The sequence below is a fragment of the Scyliorhinus torazame genome, chromosome 6 (assembly GCF_047496885.1).
Source record: "Scyliorhinus torazame isolate Kashiwa2021f chromosome 6, sScyTor2.1, whole genome shotgun sequence".
Classification (NCBI taxonomy): Eukaryota; Metazoa; Chordata; class Chondrichthyes; order Carcharhiniformes; family Scyliorhinidae; genus Scyliorhinus; species Scyliorhinus torazame.
Window position 1 is genome coordinate 2,851,633 of NC_092712.1, and position 18,604 is coordinate 2,870,236.

At 50.9% G+C, this 18,604-nt stretch overlaps 1 protein-coding gene across 1 annotated transcript in view; it reads left to right on the forward strand.

The window, feature by feature from the left end:
• The window catches only part of LOC140425664 (uncharacterized), a 456,044-nt gene that overhangs the window by 140,145 nt on the left and 297,295 nt on the right, over positions 1–18,604 (forward strand). The window contains exon 7 of the mRNA XM_072510159.1: positions 12,176–12,239. Within this exon, the coding sequence (XP_072366260.1) occupies positions 12,176–12,239 (64 nt within the window). The remainder of the gene's footprint in view (positions 1–12,175; positions 12,240–18,604) is intronic.

The window sequence follows — 18,604 nt, forward strand, 5'->3', positions numbered from 1 at the left end:
AGGCTGGGACATTGATCTCCCTGCAGTATGCTGGGACATTGATCTCCCTGCAGTATGCTGGGACATTGATCTGCCTGCAGTATGCTGGGACATTGATCTGCCTGCAGTATGCTGGGACATTGATCTGCCTGCAGTATGCTGGGACATTGATCTGCCTGCAGTATGCTGGGACATTGATCTGCCTGCAGTGTGCTGGGTCATTGATCTCCCTGCAGTATGCTGGGGCATTGATCTGCCTGCAGTAAGCTTGGACATTGATCTGCCTGCAATATGCTGGGGCATTGATCTGCCTGCAGTATGCTGGGACATTGATCAGTCTGCAGTATGCTGGGACATTGATCAGTCTGCGGTATGCTGGGACATTGATCACTCTGCAGTATGCTGGGACACTTATCTGCCTGCAGTATGCTGGGACATTGACCTCCCTGCAGTATGCTGGGACATTGATCAGTCTGCAGTATGCTGGGACATTGATCTCCCTGCGGTATGCTGGGACATTGATCTGCCTGCAGTATGCTGGGACATTGATCAGTCTGCAGTATGTTGGGACATTGATCTGCCTACAGTATGCTGGGACATTGATCAGTCTGCAGTATGCTGGGACCTTGATCAGTCTGCAGTATGCTGGGACATTGATCAGTCTGCAGTATGCTGGGACATTGATCAGTCTGCAGTATGCTGGGACATTGATCAGTCTGCAGTATGCTGGGACATTGATCAGTCTGCAGTATGCTGGGACATTGATCAGTCTGCAGGATGCTGGGACATTGATCTGCCTGCAGTATGCTGGGACATTGATCTGCCTGCAGTATGCTGGGACACTGATCACTCTGCAGTAAGCTCGGACATTGATCAGTCTGCAGTATGCTGGGACATTGATCTGCCTGCAGTATGCTGGGACATTGATCAGTCTTCAGTATGCTGGGACATTGATCAGTCTTCAGTATGCTGGGACATTGATCAGTCTGCAGTATGCTGGGACATTGATCTCCCTGCAGTATGCTGGGACATTGATCTCCCTGCAGCATGCTGGGACATGGATCTCCCTGCAGTATGCTGGGACACTGATCTGCCTGCAGTATGCTGGGACATTGGTCTGCCTGCAGTATGCTGGGACATTGATCTGCCTGTAGTAGACAGGTACATTGATCTGCCTGCAGTATGCTGGGACATTGATCTGCCTGCAGTATGCTGGGTCATTAATCTCTCTGCAGTACGCTGGGACATTGATCTCCCGCAGTACGCTGGGACATTGATCACTCTGCAGTATGCTGGGACATTGATCTCCCTGCAGTATGCTGGGACACTGATCTCCCTGCAGTATGCTGGGACATTGATCTCCCTGCAGTATGCTGGGACATTGATCTGCCTTCAGTAGGCTGGGACATTGATCTCCCTGCAGTATGCTGGGACACTGATATCTCTGCAGTATGCTGGGACATTGTTCTGCCTGCAGTATGATGGGACATTTATCTGCCTGCAGTATGCTGGGACATTGATCTGCCTGCAGTATGCTGGGGCATTGATCCCCCTGCAGTATGCTGGGACACTGATCTGCCTGCAGTATGCTGGGACATTGATCACTCTGCAGTATGCTGGGACATTGATCCCCCATGCATTATGCTGGGACATTGATCTGCCTGCAGTATGCTGGGACACTGATCTGCCTGCAGTATGCTGGGACATTGATCACTCTGCAGTATGCTGGGAATTTGATCTCCCTGCAGTATGCTGGGACATTGATCTGCCTGCAGTATGCTGGGACACTGATCACTCTGCATTACGCTGGGACATTGATCTGCCTGCAGTATGCTGGGACATTGATCTGACTGCAGTATGATGGGACATTGATCTGCCTGCAGTATGCTGGAATTTTGATCTGCCTGCAGTATGCTGGGACACTGATCTGCCTGCAGTATGCTGGGACACTGATCTGCCTGCAGTATGATGGGACATTGATCTCCCTGCAGTATGCTGGGACATTGATCTGACTTCAGTATGATGGGACATTGATCTGCCTGCAGTATGCTGGAATTTTGATCTGCCTACAGTATGCTGGGACATTGATCTGATCTCCCTGCAGTATGCTGGGACATTGATCTGCCTGCAGTATGCTGGGACACTGATATCTCTGCAGTATGCTGGGACATTGTTCTGCCTGCAGTATGATGGGACATTTATCTGCCTGCAGTATGCTGGGACATTGATCTGCCTGCAGTATGCTGGGGCATTGATCCCCCTGCAGTATGCTGGGACACTGATCTGCCTGCAGTATGCTGGGACATTGATCACTCTGCAGTATGCTGGGACATTGATCCCCCATGCATTATGCTGGGACATTGATCTGCCTGCAGTATGCTGGGACTCTGATCTGCCTGCAGTATGCTGGGACATTGATCACTCTGCAGTATGCTGGGAATTTGATCTCCCTGCAGTATGCTGGGACATTGATCTGCCTGCAGTATGCTGGGACACTGATCACTCTGCAGTACGCTGGGACATTGATCTGCCTGCAGTATGCTGGGACATTGATCTGACTGCAGTATGATGGGACATTGATCTGCCTGCAGTATGCTGGAATTTTGATCTGCCTGCAGTATGCTGGGACACTTATCTGCCTGCAGTATGCTGGGACACTGATCTGCCTGCAGTATGATGGGACATTGATCTCCCTGCAGTATGCTGGGACATTGATCTGACTTCAGTATGATGGGACATTGATCTGCCTGCAGTATGCTGGAATTTTGATCTGCCTACAGTATGCTGGGACATTGATCTGATCTCCCTGCAGTATGCTGGGACATTGATCTGCCTGCAGTATGCTGGGACACTGATCTGCCTGCAGTATGCTGGGACACTGATCTGCCTGCAGTATGCTGGGACATTGATCTCGCTGCAGTATGCTGGGACATTGATCACTCTTCAGTATGCTGGGACATTGATCTGCCTGCAGTATGCTGGGACATTGATCTCCCTGCAGTATGCTGGGACATTGATCTTCCTGCAGTATGCTGGGACATTGATCTGCCTGCAGTATGCTGGGACATTGATCTGCCTGCAGTATGCTGGGACATTGATCACTCTTCAGTATGCTGGGACATTGATCTGCCTGTAGTAAACTGGTACATTGATCTCCCTGCAGTATGCTGGGACATTGATCACACTTCAGTATGCTGGGACATTGATCTGCCTGCAGTATGCTGGGTCATTAATCTCTCTGCAGTACGCTGGGACATTGATCTCCCGCAGTACACTGGGACATTGATCACTCTGCAGTATGCTGGGACATTGATCTGCCTTCAGTAGGCTGGGACATTGATCTCCCTGCAGTATGCTGGGACATTGATCTCCCTGCAGTATGCTGGGACATTGATCTCCCTGCAGTATGCTGGGACATTGATCTGCCTGCAGTATGCTGGGACATTGATCTGCCTGCAGTATGCTGGGACATTGATCTGCCTGCAGTATGCTGGGACATTGATCTGCCTGCAGTATGCTGGGACATTGATCTGCCTGCAGTAAGCTGGGACATTGATCTGCCTGCAATATGCTGGGGCATTGATCTGCCTGCAGTATGCTGGGGCATTGATCTGCCTGCAGTATGCTGGGACATTGATCAGTCTGCAGTATGCTGGGACATTGATCAGCCTGCGGTATGCTGGGACATTGATCACTCTGCAGTATGCTGGGACATTGATCAGTCTGCAGTATGCTGGGACATTGATCAGTCTGCAGTATGTTGGGACATTGATCTGCCTGCTGTATGCTGCGACATTGATCTGCCTGCAGTATGCTGGGACATTGATCTGCCTGCAGTATGCTGGGACACTGATCACTCTGCAGTAAGCTGGGACATTGATCAGTCTGCAGTATGCTGGGACATTGATCTCCCTGCAGTATGCTGGGAGATTGATCTCCCTGCAGTGTGCTGGGACATTGATCTCCCTGCAGCATGCTGGGACATGGATCTCCCTGCAGTATGCTGGGACATTGATCTGCCTGCAGCATGCTGGAACATTGATCTCCCTGCAGTATGCTGGGACACTGATCACCCTGCAGTATGCTGGGACACTGATCTCCCTGAAGTATGCTGGGCCATTGATCTGCCTGCAGCATGCTGGGACATTGATCACCCTGCAGTATGCTGGGACACTGATCTCCCTGAAGTATGCTGGGCCACTGATCACTCTGCAGTATGCTGGGACATTGATCTCCCTGCAGTATGCTGGGACATTGATCTCCCTGCAGTATGCTGGGACATTGATCTGCCTGCAGTACGCTGGGACACTGATCACTCTGCAGTACGCTGGGACATTGATCAGTCTGCGGTATGCTGGGACATGGATCTCCCTGCAGTATGCTGGGACATTGATCTGCCTGCAGTATGCTGGGACATTGATCTGCCTGCAGTGTGCTGGTACATTGATCTCCCTGGAGTATGCTGGGACATTGATCTGCCTGCAGTGTGCTGGGAAACTGATCTGCCTGCAGTATGCTGTGCCATTGATCTGCCTGCAGTATGCTGGGACATTGATCTGCCTGCAGTATGCTGGGACACTGATCTGCCTGTAATATGCTGGGACATTGATCTCCCTGCAGTATGCTGGGACATTGATCTCCCTGCAGTATGCTGGGACACTGATCTGCCTGCAGTATGCTGGGACACTGAACAGTCTGCAGTATGCTGGGGCATAGATCACTGCAGTTTGCTGGGACATTGATCACTCTGAAGTATGCTGGGACATCGATCACTCTGCAGCATGCTGGAACATTGATCTGCCTGCAGTATGCTGGGACATTGATCTCCCTGCAGTATGCTGGGACATTGATCTGCCTGCAGTATGCTGGGACATTGATCAGCCTGCAGTATGCTGGGACATTGATCTCTCTGCAGCATGCTGGGACATTGATCTGCCTGCAGTATGCTGGGACACTGATCTGCCTGCAGTATGCTGGGACACTGATCTGCCTGCAGTATGCTGGGAAACTGATCTGCCTGCAGTATGCTGGGACATTGATCTGCCTGCAGTATGCTGGGTCATTGATCTCCCTGCAGTATGCTGGGCCATTGATCCCCCATGCATTATGCTGGGACATTGATCCCCCATGCATTATGCTGGGACATTGATCTGCCTGCAGTATGCTGGGACATTGATCTCCCTTCAGTATGCTGGGACATTGATCTGCCTGCAGTATGCTGGGACATTGATCTGCCTGCAGTATGCTGGGAAACTGATCTGCCTGCAGTATGCTGGGACATTGATCTGCCTGCAGTATGCTGGGACATTGATCCCCCATGCATTATGCTGGGACATTGATCCCTCATGCATTATGCTGGGACATTGATCTGCCTGCAGTATGCTGGGACATTGATCCCCCATGCATTATGCTGGGACATTGATCCCCCATGCATTATGCTGGGACATTGATCTGCCTGCAGTATGCTGGGACATTGATCCCCCATGCATTATGCTGGGACATTGATCCCCCATGCATTATGCTGGGACATTGATCTGCCTGCAGTATGCTGGGACATTGATCTGCCTGCAGTATGCTGGGTCATTGATCTCCCTGCAGTATGCTGGGACATTGACCCCCCATGCATTATGCTGGAACATTGATCTGCCTGCAGTATGCTGGGAAACTGATCTGCCTGCAGTATGCTGGGACATTGATCTGCCTGCAGTATGCTGGGACATTGATCTGCCTGCAGTATGCTGGGAAACTGATCTGCCTGCAGTATGCTGGGACATTGATCTGCCTGCAGTATGCTGGGACATTGATCCCCCTGCAGTATGCTGGGACATTGATCCCCCATGCATTATGCTGGGACATTGATCCCCCATGCATTATGCTGGGACATTGATCTGCCTGCAGTATGCTGGGACATTGATCTGCGTGCAGTATGCTGGGACACTGATCTGCCTGCAGTATGCTGGGACATTGATCTGCCTGCAGTATGCTGGGACATTGATCTGCCTGCAGTATGCTGGGACACTGATCTGCCTGCAGTATGCTGGGAAACTGATCTGCCTGCAGTATGCTGGGACATTGATCTGCCTGCAGTATGCTGGGTCATTGATCTCCCTGCAGTATGCTGGGCCATTGATCCCCCATGCATTATGCTGGGACATTGATCCCCCATGCATTATGCTGGGACATTGATCTGCCTGCAGTATGCTGGGACATTGATCTCCCTTCAGTATGCTGGGACATTGATCTGCCTGCAGTATGCTGGGATATTGATCTGCCTGCAGTATGCTGGGACATTGATCCCCCATGCATTATGCTGGGACATTGATCCCCCATGCATTATGCTGGGACATTGATCTGCCTGCAGTATGCTGGGAAACTGATCTGCCTGCAGTATGCTGGGACATTGATCTGCCTGCAGTATGCTGGGACACTGATCTGCCTGCAGTATGCTGGGAAACTGATCTGCCTGCAGTATGCTGGGACATTGATCTGCCTGCAGTATGCTGGGACATTGATCCCCCATGCATTATGCTGGGACATTGATCCCCCATGCATTATGCTGGGACATTGATCTGCCTGCAGTATGCTGGGTCATTGATCTCCCTGCAGTATGCTGGGACATTGACCCCCCATGCATTATGCTGGGACATTGATCTGCCTGCAGTATGCTGGGAAACTGATCTGCCTGCAGTATGCTGGGACATTGATCTCCCTGCAGTATGCTGGGACACTGATCACTCTGCAGTATGCTGGGACATTGATCTCCCTGCAGTATGCTGGGACACTGATCTGCCTGCAGTATGCTGGGACACTGATCTGCCTGCAGGATGCTGGGAAACTGAACACCCTGCAGTATGCTGGGACATTGATCTCTCTGCAGTATGCTGGAACAGTGATCTGCCTGCAGTATGCTGGGAAACTGATCTGCCTGCAGTATGCTGGGACATTGATCTGCCTGCAGTATGCTGGGACATTGATCCCCCATGCATTATGCTGGGACATTGATCCCTCATGCATTATGCTGGGACATTGATCTGCCTGCAGTATGCTGGGACATTGATCCCCCATGCATTATGCTGGGACATTGATCCCCCATGCATTATGCTGGGACATTGATCTGCCTGCAGTATGCTGGGACATTGATCCCCCATGCATTATGCTGGGACATTGATCCCCCATGCATTATGCTGGGACATTGATCTGCCTGCAGTATGCTGGGACATTGATCTGCCTGCAGTATGCTGGGTCATTGATCTCCCTGCAGTATGCTGGGACATTGACCCCCCATGCATTATGCTGGGACATTGATCTGCCTGCAGTATGCTGGGAAACTGATCTGCCTGCAGTATGCTGGGACATTGATCTGCCTGCAGTATGCTGGGACATTGATCTGCCTGCAGTATGCTGGGAAACTGATCTGCCTGCAGTATGCTGGGACATTGATCTGCCTGCAGTATGCTGGGACATTGATCCCCCTGCAGTATGCTGGGACATTGATCCCCCATGCATTATGCTGGGACATTGATCCCCCATGCATTATGCTGGGACATTGATCTGCCTGCAGTATGCTGGGACATTGATCTGCGTGCAGTATGCTGGGACACTGATCTGCCTGCAGTATGCTGGGACATTGATCTGCCTGCAGTATGCTGGGACATTGATCTGCCTGCAGTATGCTGGGACACTGATCTGCCTGCAGTATGCTGGGAAACTGATCTGCCTGCAGTATGCTGGGACATTGATCTGCCTGCAGTATGCTGGGTCATTGATCTCCCTGCAGTATGCTGGGCCATTGATCCCCCATGCATTATGCTGGGACATTGATCCCCCATGCATTATGCTGGGACATTGATCTGCCTGCAGTATGCTGGGACATTGATCTCCCTTCAGTATGCTGGGACATTGATCTGCCTGCAGTATGCTGGGATATTGATCTGCCTGCAGTATGCTGGGACATTGATCCCCCATGCATTATGCTGGGACATTGATCCCCCATGCATTATGCTGGGACATTGATCTGCCTGCAGTATGCTGGGAAACTGATCTGCCTGCAGTATGCTGGGACATTGATCTGCCTGCAGTATGCTGGGACACTGATCTGCCTGCAGTATGCTGGGACACTGATCTGCCTGCAGTATGCTGGGACATTGATCTGCCTGCAGTATGCTGGGACATTGATCCCCCATGCATTATGCTGGGACATTGATCCCCCATGCATTATGCTGGGACATTGATCTGCCTGCAGTATGCTGGGTCATTGATCTCCCTGCAGTATGCTGGGACATTGACCCCCCATGCATTATGCTGGGACATTGATCTGCCTGCAGTATGCTGGGAAACTGATCTGCCTGCAGTATGCTGGGACATTGATCTCCCTGCAGTATGCTGGGACACTGATCACTCTGCAGTATGCTGGGACATTGATCTCCCTGCAGTATGCTGGGACACTGATCTGCCTGCAGTATGCTGGGACACTGATCTGCCTGCAGGATGCTGGGAAACTGAACACCCTGCAGTATGCTGGGACATTGATCTCTCTGCAGTATGCTGGAACAGTGATCTGCCTGCAGTATGCTGGGACATTGATCTGCCTGCAGTATGCTGAGACATTGATCCCGCTGCAGTATGCTGGGACTCTGATCACTCTGCAGTGTGCTGGGACATTGATCCCCCATGCATTATGCTGGGACATTGATCCCCCATGCATTATGCTGGGACATTGATCTGCCTGCAGTATGCTGGGACATTGATCACTCTGCAGTATGCTGGGACATTGATCTGCCTGCAGTGTGCTGGGTCATTGATCTCCCTGCAGTATGCTGGGACATTGATCTCCCTGCAGTATGCTGGGACACTGATCTGCCTGCAGTATGCTGGGACATTGATCTGCCTGCAGTATGCTGGGACACTGATCTGCCTGCAGTATGCCTGGAAACTGATCTGCCTGCAGTATGCTGGGACATTGATCTGCCTGCAGTATGCTGGGTCATTGATCTCCCTGCAGTATGCTGGGCCATTGATCCCCCATGCATTATGCTGGGACATTGATCCCCCATGCGTTATGCTGGGACATTGATCTGCCTGCAGTATGCTGGGACATTGATCTCCCTTCAGTATGCTGGGACATTGATCTGCCTGCAGTATGCTGGGACATTGATCTGCCTGCAGTATGCTGGGAAACTGATCTGCCTGCAGTATGCTGGGACATTGATCTGCCTGCAGTATGCTGGGACATTGATCCCCCATGCATTATGCTGGGACATTGATCCCTCATGCATTATGCTGGGACATTGATCTGCCTGCAGTATGCTGGGACATTGATCCCCCATGCATTATGCTGGGACATTGATCCCCCATGCATTATGCTGGGACATTGATCTGCCTGCAGTATGCTGGGACATTGATCCCCCATGCATTATGCTGGGACATTGATCCCCCATGCATTATGCTGGGACATTGATCTGCCTGCAGTATGCTGGGACATTGATCTGCCTGCAGTATGCTGGGTCATTGATCTCCCTGCAGTATGCTGGGACATTGACCCCCCATGCATTATGCTGGGACATTGATCTGCCTGCAGTATGCTGGGAAACTGATCTGCCTGCAGTATGCTGGGACATTGATCTGCCTGCAGTATGCTGGGACATTGATCTGCCTGCAGTATGCTGGGAAACTGATCTGCCTGCAGTATACTGGGACATTGATCCCCCTGCAGTATGCTGGGACATTGATCCCCCATGCATTATGCTGGGACATTGATCCCCCATGCATTATGCTGGGACATTGAACCCCCATGCATTATGCTGGGACATTGATCTGCCTGCAGTATGCTGGGACATTGATCTGCGTGCAGTATGCTGGGACACTGATCTGCCTGCAGTATGCTGGGATATTGATCTGCCTGCAGTATGCTGGGACATTGATCTGCCTGCAGTGTGCTGGGTCATTGATCTCCCTGCAGTATGCTGGGACATTGATCTCCCTGCAGTATGCTGGGACACTGATCTGCCTGCAGTATGCTGGGACATTGATCTGCCTGCAGTATGCTGGGACACTGATCTGCCTGCAGTATGCTGGGAAACTGATCTGCCTGCAGTATGCTGGGACATTGATCTGCCTGCAGTATGCTGGGTCATTGATCTCCCTGCAGTATGCTGGGCCATTGATCCCCCATGCATTATGCTGGGACATTGATCCCCCATGCATTATGCTGGGACATTGATCTGCCTGCAGTATGCTGGGACATTGATCTCCCTTCAGTATGCTGGGACATTGATCTGCCTGCAGTATTCTGGGACATTGATCTGCCTGCAGTATGCTGGGACATTGATCCCGCATGCATTATGCTGGGACATTGATCCCCCATGCATTATGCTGGGACATTGATCTGCCTGCAGTATGCTGGGAAACTGATCTGCCTGCAGTATGCTGGGACATTGATCTGCCTGCAGTATGCTGGGACACTGATCTGCCTGCAGTATGCTGGGAAACTGATCTGCCTGCAGTATGCTGGGACATTGATCTGCCTGCAGTATGCTGGGACTTTGATCTGCCTGCAGTATGCTGGGACATTGATCCCCCATGCATTATGCTGGGACATTGATCCCCCATGCATTATGCTGGGACATTGATCTGCCTGCAGTATGCTGGGACATTGATCTGCCTGCAGTATGCTGGGTCATTGATCTCCCTGCAGTATGCTGGGACATTGACCCCCCATGCATTATGCTGGGACATTGATCTGCCTGCAGTATGCTGGGAAACTGATCTGCCTGCAGTATGCTGGGACATTGATCTGCCTGCAGTATGCTGGGAAACTGATCTGCCTGCAGTATGCTGGGACATTGATCTGCCTGCAGTATGCTGGGACATTGATCCCCCTGCAGTATGCTGGGACATTGATCCCCCATGCAGTATGCTGGGACATTGACCCCCCATGCATTATGCTGGGACATTGATCTGCCTGCAGTATGCTGGGAAACTGATCTGCCTGCAGTATGCTGGAACATTGACCCCCCATGCATTATGCTGGGACATTGATCTGCCTGCAGTATGCTGGGACACTGATCTGCAAGCAGTATGCTGGGACATTGATCTGCCTGCAGTATGCTGGGACATTGATCTGCCTGCAGTATGCTGGGAAACTGATCTGCCTGCAGTATGCTGGGACATTGATCTGCCTGCAGTATGCTGGGACATTGATCCCCCTGCAGTATGCTGGGACATTGATCTGCCTGCAGTATGCTGGGACATTGATCCCCCATGCATTATGCTGGGACATTGATCCCCCATGCATTATGCTGGGACATTGATCCGCCTGCAGTATGCTGGGACATTGATCCCCCATGCATTATGCTGGGACATTGATCCCCCATGCATTATGCTGGGACATTGATCTGCCTGCAGTATGCTGGGACATTGATCCCCCATGCATTATGCTGGGACATTGATCCCCCATGCATTATGCTGGGACATTGATCTGCCTGCAGTATGCTGGGACATTGATCCCCCATGCATTATGCTGGGACATTGATCCCCCATGCATTATGCTGGGACATTGATCCCCCATGCATTATGCTGGGACATTGATCTGCCTGCAGTATGCTGGGACATTGATCTGCCTGCAGCATGCTGGGACATTGATCACCCTGCATTATGCTGGGACATTGATCTGCCTGCAGTATGCCTGGACATTGAGCTCTGAACCAACACAGATTCACTCAGCTTTTACCTCAGTACCGTTTGTTGGATCTTTCTGTGCAGCCGTTGGCTTCTGCATTGACCTGCACAACGAAAGTTGCTGCTGCCCGAAGGGTCCTGTGTAGGCGTTCCGTCTGGGTGTCCCGGCTGCCCGACGGGTTCTGTCTAGGCGTCTCGTCTGGGTGTCCCGGCTGCTCGACGGGTCCCGTCTGTGGCTCTTGGCTCCTGGACGGGCCCCTGTCTGGGGCCCCTGTCTGGGGCCCCTGTCTGGGGCCCCTGTCTGGGGGCCCTGTCTGGGGGCCCTGTCTGGGGGCCCTGTCTGGGGGCCCTGTCTGGGGGCCCTGTCTGGGGGCCCTGTCTGGGGGCCCTGTCTGGGGGCCCTGTCTGGTGGCCCTGTCTGGGGGCCCTGTCTGGTGTTTCTGTCTGAGGGTCCGGCTGGGGCTACAGGTTCCCTATCTGATGGTCTGGATTATTTACCCATGTTGTGTTTTTCCTGCAGGTCCCTGTCTTTCCTGGTGAAACTGGAGGAGTTGGATCTCGGCAGCAATGAACTGGAAGTGCTGGTAAATAATCAGTTTGCTGAAATATCTCAGCATCTCTCTCTGTATTCAGGCCATAAGATGTAGGAGCTGAAGTAGGCCATTTGGCCCATCGAGTCCGCAGATCCATTCATTGAAAGCATGACTGATCTAATATAATCCTCAACTCCACTTTCCCGCCTTATCCCCATAACCTTCGATTTCCTTACTGATTAGAAGATGTCTATCTCAGCCTTGAACATACTTAACGACCCAGCCTCTACATCTCTCTGCGGTAAAGAATTCCACAGATTCACTACCATCAGAGAGAATCTTTTTGAACCGCTGCAGTGGTGTAGGTCCACCCACTATGCTGTTAGCGAGGGAGTTCCAGGATGTTGTCCCAGCGACAGTGAAGGAACGGCGATATATTTCCAAGTCAGGGTGGTGAGTGACTTGGAGGGGAGCCTCCAGGTGGTGGAGTTCCCAGGTATCTGCTGCTCTTGTCCTTCTAGATGGTATGGGCGTGGGTTTGGAAGGTGCTGCCTAAGGAACCTTGGTGAGTTACTGCAGTGCCTCTTGTAGATGGTACACACGGCTGTCACTGTGCGTCGGTGGTGGAGGATTTGAATGTTTGTGGAAGGGGGAGCAATCAAGCGGGGCTGCTTTGTCCTGGATGGTGTTGAGCTTCTTGAGTGTTGTTGGAGCCGCGCTCATCCAGGCAAGTGGGGAGTATTCCATCACACTCCTGACTTGTGCCTTGTAGATGGTGGACAGGCTTTGGGGGGTCAGGAGGTGAGCTACTCTCTGTAGGATTCAGAGCCTTTGACCTACTCTTGTAGCCACTCTCTCTTCCTTTTCATATATTTAAAGAAGCTCTTACTGCTGGTTTTTATATCACTTGCTAGTTAATCTTAGTTTATCCTTTTCCTCTTGGTCTTTACTTTTTGGTCATTTTTTGTTGGTTTTAATAAGCTTTCCCAATCCTTTGCCTTACCACAAACTTTGCCACGTTCCATGTTTTTGTTTCCGTTTAATACTACCCTTAACTTCCTTGGTTAATTGTCGTTGATTTATCCCCTTCCTAGAATCCTTTTCGTCTTTATTTTGAGTCATGAAGCATTTTCAGAAACATCTGCTATTGCTGATCAACCGTCTTTTGTGTTAAACTCCTTTCCCAGCCCACTCTACCCACATTTCTTTCAAATTACCCTGATTTAAGTTTCGCACATTTGTTGGAGTTTAATCCGGACAAATGTGAGGTAATGCATTTTGGAAGGTCTAATGCAGGTAGGGAATATACAGTGAATGGTAGAACCCTCAAGAGTATTGAAAGTCAAAGAGATCTAGGAGTACAGGTCCACAGGTCATTGAAAGGGGCAACACAGGTGGAGAAGGTAGATAAGAAGGCATACGGCATGCTTGCCTTCATTGGCCGGGGCATTGAGTATAAGAATTGGCAAGTCATGTAGAACCTTAGTTAGGCCACACTTGGAGTATAGTGTTCAATTCTGGTCGCCACACTACCAGAAGGATGTGGAGGCTTTAGAGAGGGTGCAGAAGAGATTTACCAGAATGTTGCCTGGTATGGAGGGCATAAGCTATGAGGAGCGATTGAATAAACTCGGTTTGTTCTCACTGGAACGAAGGAGGTTGAGGGGCGACCTGATAGAGGTCTACAAAATTATGAGGGGCATAGACAGAGTGGATAGTCAGAGGCTTTTCCCCGGGGTAGAGGGGTCATTTACTAGGGGGCATAGGTTTAAGGTGAGAGGGGCAAGGTTTAGAGTAGATGTACGAGGCAAGTTTTTTACGCAGAGGGTAGTGGGTGCCTGGAACTCGCTAACGGAGGAGGTGGTGGAAGCAGGGACGATAGTGACATTTAAGGGGCATCTTGACAAATACATGAATAGGATGGGAATAGAGGGATACGGACCCAGGAAGTGTAGAAGATTGTAGTTTAGTCGGGCAGCATGGTCGGCACGGGCTTGGAGGATCGAAGGGCCTGTTCCTGTGCTGTACATTTCTTTGTTCTTTGTTGTTCTTTGTTTGCAAAGCCTGCAATGGTTCTCCTGTATGTAGATTGATCCAGGCTCTCTACCAGTTCAGAAACACAGCCTTTCTGGAGAAAGACAGAGGGGAGAGGGGAGCTGAACCCAAGGCTGAACCCAAACTGTGGACTCTGAAGGGCATTCCAATGGATCAGATCCAATCGCCACCTGTTACCGGGCAGAGCTCAGCCTTTCGGGCCAATTCATTGGTCAGCAGCCAATGAATCAAACTGAGTCCCACCCCATCTCTCTGTCACTGATGCTGGCCACTCTGCAGCTTCCAGTGTAAACCAGCACAGAATCCCAGATTCTCCGTTTGAATGAAAGATTCAGGCTTCTTGTTTTAAAAAGACTCGTCCAATAATCTTCCTTGGATCAAAATAATAACAGCAATAATAAAAGCAAGGGTAAATAAGTGAATAAACAGTGAGTAAACAGGAAGGACCCTTATAAAACATGAAAAGAAACTGGCAACAAACATAAAAGGGCTTCCAGACTTTTCCACAGCTACATAAACCGTAAAAAGGTGGGAAAGGAGGAGGAGGAGGAATGATTTGGGCCAAAATGGGGTTTACGCAAGGAGGCAGGGGGCATCGCTGAGAAGTTAAATGAATACTGTACACCTAATCATAAATCATAGAATTTACATTGCAGAAGGAGGCCATTCGGCCCATCGAGTCTGTACCGACCCTTCGAAAGAGCACCCTACTTAAGCCGACACCTCCACCCGATGCCCGTAACCCAGTAACCCTACCTAACCTTTTTGGAAACTAAGGGGCAAGTCATCATGACCAATCCACCTAACCTGCACAACTTTGGACAGTGGGAGGAAACCGGAGCACCCGGAGGAAACCCACGCACACACGGGGAGGATGTGCAGACTCCGCACAGACAGTGACCCAAGCCGGAATCGAACCTGGGACCCTGGCTCTGTGAAGCAACCGTGCCACCGCATCTGTCTTTAGCAAGGCAGAAGCATCCCAGGACCTGGTAAACATAGTCAATAGGAGCAGGAGGAGGGCATTTTGACCCTTCGAGCTTGCTCCGTCATTCATTATGATTGTGGTTCATCATCCAACTCAATAGCATAATCCTGCTTTCCCCCAAGTGCGATATCATCTTGAAAACATACAATATTTCAACCACTTCCTGTGGTAATGAATGCCACAGGCTCACCACTCTCTGGGTGAAGAAATGTCTCCTCATCTCTGTCCGAAATGGTTTACCCCGTATCCTCAAACTGACCCCTGGTTCTGGACACACCCATCATTGGGAACATCTTCCCTGCATCTACCCTGTCCAGACCTGTTAGAAGTTTATACGTCTCTATGAGATCCCCCTCATTCTTCTGAACTCCAGCGAGAACAATCCCAACCGAGTCAATCTCTCCTCATATGACAGTCCCGCCATCCCTGGAATCAGTCTGGTAAACCTTCGCTGCTCTCCCTCGAGAGCAAGAACATCCTTCCTCAGAGAAGGAGACCAAAACTGCAGACTTCGCTCAGTATCCTTGAATGCATGTCCACATAAAATACAGCAACCCTATCCAATACCAGTGTTAACGTTGTATGGAGATGGTATTTTATGTGGGCCTGCATCCAAGGATGCTGAGCGAGTTCCTGTGGCAATTACAGAGCACTGGTGAGAAATTTGCAGCCTTTTGACTGCGGGATGGTAGCAGAGGGTTTGCTTCACCATCGCTCACAAACAGCTGGAAAGATAAACCCAGCAACGACAGACCACTTCGTTTACCTTTCCTGGTGCGGAAATTTCTAGAAGGTATAATTCGGGACAAAATAATAGTCACATCGGAAAATGCAAGTTCATTAAGGAAAGCCAGGCTGGAGTTCTTAAGGGAAAATTATATTTGACTAACTTGCTGGAGTGTTTTGAAGCGGTCACAGACAGGGTTGATGAGGATAAAGCTGTTGATGTGATGTACATGTAAATTCGATGCAATGCCACACAACACACCAGTCAGCATAATTGTAGCACTTTGAATAAAAGGCACAGTGGCCACTGTGAATAGGGTGAATGACTGGAAACGTGATTGAAACATGGACTGAATGCCAGAGGTGAGGCGAGAGTGACTATCCTTTACCAGTCAGCTTCTTCCGCTGTACAAAGCTTAAGAACCAGCTACTGGAGGCTGAGAAAAGGTGGAAAAAGAATGGAGCCCATCCCTCTGCAACTCACTGACTTATCAATCTCCCGCTTTCCACACGATGCACCAAACGCAGCGCCCCTCAGCAGCCCCAAAGGCCATTAACACCTGTGCCATCACAACTGGAGCCTTCAATTCTGGTCGCCACACTACCAGAAGGATGTGGAGGCTTTAGAGAGGGTGCAGAAGAGATTTACCAGAATGTTGCCTGGTATGGAGGGCATTAGCTATGAGGAGCGGTTGAGTAAACTCGGTTTGTTCTCACTGGAACGACGGAGGTTGAGGGGAGACCTGATAGAGGTCTACAAAAGTATGAGGGGCATAGACAGAGTGGATAGTCAGAGGCTTTTCCCCAGGGTAGAGGGGTCAATTACTAGGGGGCATAGGTTTAAGGTGAGAGGGGCAAGGTTTAGAGTAGATGTACGAGGCAAGTTTTTTACGCAGAGGGTAGTGGGTGCCTGGAACTCGCTACCGGAGGAGGTGGTGGAAGCAGGGACGATAGTGACATTTAAGGGGCATCTTGACAAATGCATGAATAGGATGGGAATAGAGGGATACGGACCCAGGAAGTGTAGAATATTGTAATTTAGTCGGGCAGCATGGTCGGCACGGGCTTGGCGGGCCGAAGGGCCTGTTCCTGTGCTGTACATTTCTTTGTTCTTTGTTTGTAAGATTTCACGGTCTCTCATAGAATCATAGAATTTACAGTGCAGGAGACCATTTGGCCCATCGAGTCTGCACCGGCTCTTGGAAAGAGCACCCTACCCAAGGTCAACACCTCCACCCTATCACCATAACCCAGTAACCCCACCCAACGTTTTTGGACACTAAGGGCAATTTATCATGGCCAATCCACCTAACCTGCACATCTTTGGACTGTGGGAGGAAACCGGAGCACCCGGAAGAAACCCACGCAGACACGGGGAGGATGTGCAGACTCCGCACAGACAGTCACCCAAGCCGCGAATCGAACCTGGGACCCTGGAGATGTGAAGCAACAGTGTTAACCACTATGCTACCGTGTTGCCCGTTGCTTTTCAGATCCACCAGTACATCGGGCCGCATGATTTCCTGTTAAAGAGAATACAAGCAACTAACATTGTGAGCTGCAAAAATCTATTCTCCTGGAGAGAATCCTGAAAATCACTTGAAATTTGATCTGGCTGCTGATCTTCCCTAAAGCTGCCCTTCAGGAAGATCAGGCCACGTGTATTCCAGAACAGGATGCGCACGTGAATTATAAATAAATGCTGTCAAAGTTCACGCTGCTCTTTGACTGTGCTATCCAGATGTCTCTGTCTGTGACTGTGTGCTGTAGGCACAGTGGTTAGCACTGCTGCCACACAGGGCCAGGGACCCGGGTTCGAGTCCGACTGTAGGTGACTGCTAGTTTTTTTAAAATTTAGAGTACACAATTCTTTTTTTTCCAATTGAGGGACAATTTAGCGTGACCAATCCACCTACCCTGCACACCTTTGGGTTGGGGGGGCAAGACCGACGCAGACATGGGGAGAATGTGCAAACTCCACACGGACAGTGACCCGGGACCAGGATCAAACCTGGGACCTCAGTGCCGTGAGGCAGCAGTGCTAACCACTGCACCATCGTGCTACCCCTCCTGACTGGAGTCTGCACGTCCTCCCCGTGTCCGCGTGGGTTTCCTCCGGGTGCTCCGGTTTCCTCCCACAGTCCAAAGATGTGCAGGTTAGGTGGATTGGCCAATGATAAATTGCCCTTAGTGTCCAAAAGGTTAGGTGGGGTTACTGGGATCGGGTGGGGACATGGGCCTGGATAGGGTGTTCTTTCGGAATGACGGTGCAGACTCGATGGGCCGATTGGCCTCCTGCACAGCAGGAATTGTATGTCACGTTATTCTATTGTTCACACATTCTCCGTTTTAAAACACACATGGCGTCCATTCAAAAACTTACCGATTACATTTGGTAAGGATGGGAAAAGAGATTTCAGTAGTTTGCTTTCACCCTGTTCGTACCAATCTGATGAGAAATGGCACAACTGTACAGGCGGCCTGTGCCCTGGCGCCCTGTGCCCTGGCGCCCTGTGCCCTGGCGGCCTGTGCCCTGGCGCCCTGTGCCCTGGCGCCCTGTGGCCTGGCGCCCTGGCGGGCTGGCGCCCTGGCGGGCTGTGCCCTGGCGGCCTGTGCCCTGTGCCCTGGCGCCCTGTGCCCTGGCGCC